Source organism: Frankliniella occidentalis, unplaced genomic scaffold (assembly GCF_000697945.3).
Source record: "Frankliniella occidentalis isolate FOCC.00 unplaced genomic scaffold, Focc_3.1 Scaffold35, whole genome shotgun sequence".
NCBI classification, from domain to species: domain Eukaryota; kingdom Metazoa; phylum Arthropoda; class Insecta; order Thysanoptera; family Thripidae; genus Frankliniella; species Frankliniella occidentalis.
The window spans coordinates 1,431,113-1,434,773 of record NW_026267165.1 but is presented as its reverse complement, the minus strand read 5'-3'; the positions used below and the strand labels follow the sequence as shown (position 1 = coordinate 1,434,773).

At 64.0% G+C, this 3,661-nt stretch overlaps 1 protein-coding gene across 1 annotated transcript in view; it reads right to left on the bottom strand.

Moving 5' to 3' along the window:
• Window positions 1-3,390, bottom strand: part of LOC113212773 (uncharacterized) — an 8,123-nt gene extending 4,733 nt beyond the window's left edge. Inside the window, exons 1-6 of the mRNA XM_052266044.1 lie at window positions 3,110-3,390; window positions 1,914-2,006; window positions 1,718-1,816; window positions 1,035-1,553; window positions 504-796; window positions 26-383 (exon numbers count right to left, since the gene is read on the bottom strand). Coding sequence (XP_052122004.1) covers window positions 26-383; window positions 504-796; window positions 1,035-1,553; window positions 1,718-1,816; window positions 1,914-1,980 — 1,336 coding nt within the window. The 5' untranslated portion in view covers window positions 1,981-2,006; window positions 3,110-3,390. The remainder of the gene's footprint in view (window positions 1-25; window positions 384-503; window positions 797-1,034; window positions 1,554-1,717; window positions 1,817-1,913; window positions 2,007-3,109) is intronic.
• Window positions 3,391-3,661: the final 271 nt, after the last annotated feature.

Sequence of the window (3,661 nt, the reverse complement as noted above, 5' to 3'; positions counted from 1 at the left end):
CGGCCGGCGGTGCGTCACTACTTACGGTCGGGCCGGTGGGGCTGTGGAGGGGGTGCGGGTGTGGGCCGGGGCTTGGGCGCTGGCGGCGGCGCCGGCCGCGGCGTGGCGGGGCGCTGCGTCTGCGGCCGCGGCCTGCTGGTGGGCCTGGCGGGCGGCGGCGCGGCTGGGGCTGGGGCTGGGGCTTTGGGCGGCGCCGGCCCGCCCACGCCGCCGACGTCCACCTTGCCCCGGTCGTCCAGGGGCGCCGCGCTCAGGTAGCCGTACGCGTCCGGCAGGCCCAGGACGAGTGGCTCGGCGCCCTCGACGTGGATCTGCACCCGGCCGGCCGAGCGCGACACGGACACCTGCAGGGGCTGGCGCCCGTCCTGCGGCCAGCTGTTCACCTGGAGAGGAGGGCGAGCTTGTTTTAGGAAAAGTCCGCGGACAGGGCGAGCTAGTAGGCGTCATGTCTCAATTGCACTCCCATGGGGACGCGCGGGACGCCCCTGTGAGCAATGTCATACCGAGGTGTCGCTGTGCACCACGGAGGAGGGCACGCGGTCCACCCGGCCGGCTACCCAGCCCGCCGCGCCCAGCTCCTGGAACGAGTGCCTCTTGAAGGCGTAGCCCAGGCGGCCGTTGAAGCCGAACAGCAGCAGCACGAAGCACGAGTTCTGCTGCTCGTCGTGGCACATGGCGAAGCCCAGGCGCGCCCCGGAGTCGTCCGGCTTCCACGTCACGATGATCCTGTTGCCCGGCTTCTGCAGGAGGTTCTCCCCGCGCATCAGCAGCGGGTTGATGGACTTGTCCGGGTACACTGCACAAGAAATGACCAATGCGTTGCTCGCGGGGTAGAGAGTAGAGAGGGCCCAAATACAGGACGTGCTGCACGCAGGCGTGCGAGCCGGTTCGACCATCGTCTTCAACGATGGCGCCTGGCACATGTTAGGCGACCCGGCCCTCCCGCCTGCATACGGCACAGTATGCCTAGAAACAGAGGGCGCGGCGGCGCTTACTACCCCGGAGAAATGAAACCACAAAGTGGGTCGTCTTACATTTTGCCTTCTGCGTCTTTACGATGGCCGCGGTGGCCGTGTTGATGGCGCCGACGGGGACGTGCGGTGTGACGGCGAAATACGGCACGTCGTCGGGCAGGGGCATGTCCACGGCACTGCCCTCGGCGCCCGTCAGCCACACGCGCAGCGACGGGCCGCCCGTGCGCTCCAGGTTGACCTGGATGTCCTGGCCGCCGTTGTCGGGCCACGCGCCCTCCTCCATGCGGCCCTCGGTCTGCACCATGGTCTCCGGGACGTTCTCGGACGGACGGCCGGGCACCCAGCTGAGCAGGCCCGTCTCTTCGAAGCCGTGCTTCCGCCACCAGAAGCCCAGCCGGCCGGCGCCCACCCCGAGCGCGTCCAGCATGTAGCAGTCGTTGTGCTGCGCGTCGCGGCAAAAGGACACGCCCAGGTGGTTGTTGGAGCCGCCGGGCGTCCACGTGAGGCGGGTGTCGGCCGCGCGACGCACCCGCGAGTAGCGGCCGCCGAGCGAGAGCGGCACCACCGTGTTGCGGCACTCTATAGTCAGTAGAAAAGACAAGTGACTACCAAAAACCGGTTTTGGATTCTCCAAACAGCAAACTTATTAAATCACTTTTTATTGCCAGGTGACATCGGCTCATTGAAGAGTCGGTGCACTTTGCGAATGATGTTTCCTCCCGTATCAGTCTGCGGCTACTCACCCGTTGGTTTCCGCTGCGGCACCTCCTTCGACGGCAGTTCCGAGAACCTCCTCCAGCCGTCATTGTTCCACGCGTTGCAGCACTCGGGCCCACTGATTTCTGCGCGGGCAGAGAAACAAACTTGTTGTGTGAAAAACATTTGGCACGTCGCACAAATAATGGTATGGATACAAAAACAAGGTCCCGGGGAGCTGACCTGTCGCAACGCGGTGAGTCAGCAGCACCGCCAACAACAGCAACAAGCTTGTCCTCTTCTCGGCCATCGCACCGCGGGGCTCTTCCGCCTGTCCTGAAAGTGTTTCAAACTTGAGGGTGAGAGGTTGGGGGTGGAGGGGTGGGGTCATGCGCGGACACTGAGCTACGCCGTTCGGTGTGTGACCAGTGGGGTCGGCCAGGGGTCGGGGCCCCCCGCCCGGGCAGACCCCAGACCCACCCGTCCGGTCGCCCGGTCGGCGAGATCACAAGCAGCTGGACGTCCGACCCGGAAGAGGACGAGCCAACGACCTGACCAGGATGATCGGCCATTAGGCTTTTGTTTTGTTCCTGGCCAAGTGCAGAGTGAGCACCACCACCACCCCGGCCCGCTACCTCCCTGCTGGTGCCGGGCTGGAGTTGGACTTCCCTCCCCCGGCCGCGGGCGGGGCGCGGTTGGAGCAGGGGGCTGTGCTAGGTGGGCGGGAACCAGATTCCCCCGAGACGGGTCCGCAAGGCCGCCGGTGCCGATAGTTTGAGAGAGGCATTAGCATTTTTGTTACTCCCCGCCCCCGAATCGATTCAACTGATGAGAGCGCCTCCGCCGCTTCTTCCGCTCCCTCGCTCCGCCAGCGGCAGGTTTCAGGTTCCCGATGCTAATGAGCCGGCACTACGCTCGACTCGTATCAAAGGCGTGCCTGCAATATTGATTTGGTCCAGTTTTGACGCGCGGCAGGGCGGTTATTGCGGCCGCGGGCACAGAGGTTGATGTTGATGGGAACAACTCTGCACCGCCCGTCCGCCGCTCCTTGGCGGCCATGCGAAGAGATTCTAAATATTTTGCCTTACTATTCAGTCAGTGTTGTGTGACCAGACACAACACAGCACAACACACACACCATCACACACACACATTCATTCATACACACACGCGCGCGCGCGGGCGAACACACGAGTTTTTAGAACGGTAGATTTATGTTTTACTTGATTCCAATTACTTCTGTACTTAGCGTTAATCACGACCGGTGACACTGTTTTTAAAAATTTTGGAAAGAAACAGAAAAATCTCAGTGCACATCATGGTCAGCGACACCGGACTGCGGAAGGGTAGTCGCGCTGGCCATAGGCGCTGCACTCTGAGGGCCAAGTCTGAACTCTGAAGGCCAAGGACGAGGCCGGTGACTTGCACACGTCCCTTACCTTGGGCAGGTGGTGCGCGGTGCGCTGCGATCTGCTGAGACGGTGACGCGGGCGTCTCAAGCCAAGTGCTCAAGCAGTGCTCAAGTCAGGCTCTGCGCAGCTCTGCGCCTGGTTGTTTTGCGATGAGCCAGCCAGCCTGACGAGAGCATGAGTGCCTCTGACTGCCTCCCTCGTTCTCTTCTCGCGGCGCGGCTGCTGAGCCGGCTTGAACAACCGAGCCGGACCGAGCCGGGCCGAGCCGAGCTGGGTTTGGTCCAGTGCGCCGGCTCTCCCTACTACCTCATCTTGACGCTACATGACGCGAGTGACTCCGGGATTCGCCTTGCTCTGCCCCGCCCGCCGCTCCGCGCCCCGCCGCGCGCCTCGCCGCGCCCGCAGCGCAGACCGGCTTGGACCATCCAGTAGCAGATATCCGGCCGGAGCGTCGGTACTATCAGCCTGATGGGAACATACGGCGGGGATACCCAACCCAGGGCCAGTCCATGCCCCAGGCGAGGTGGCTCCTTCTGGTCGCCCCGCCCCCGCTACTCCGATTGCACCCTCCTGCCCCCC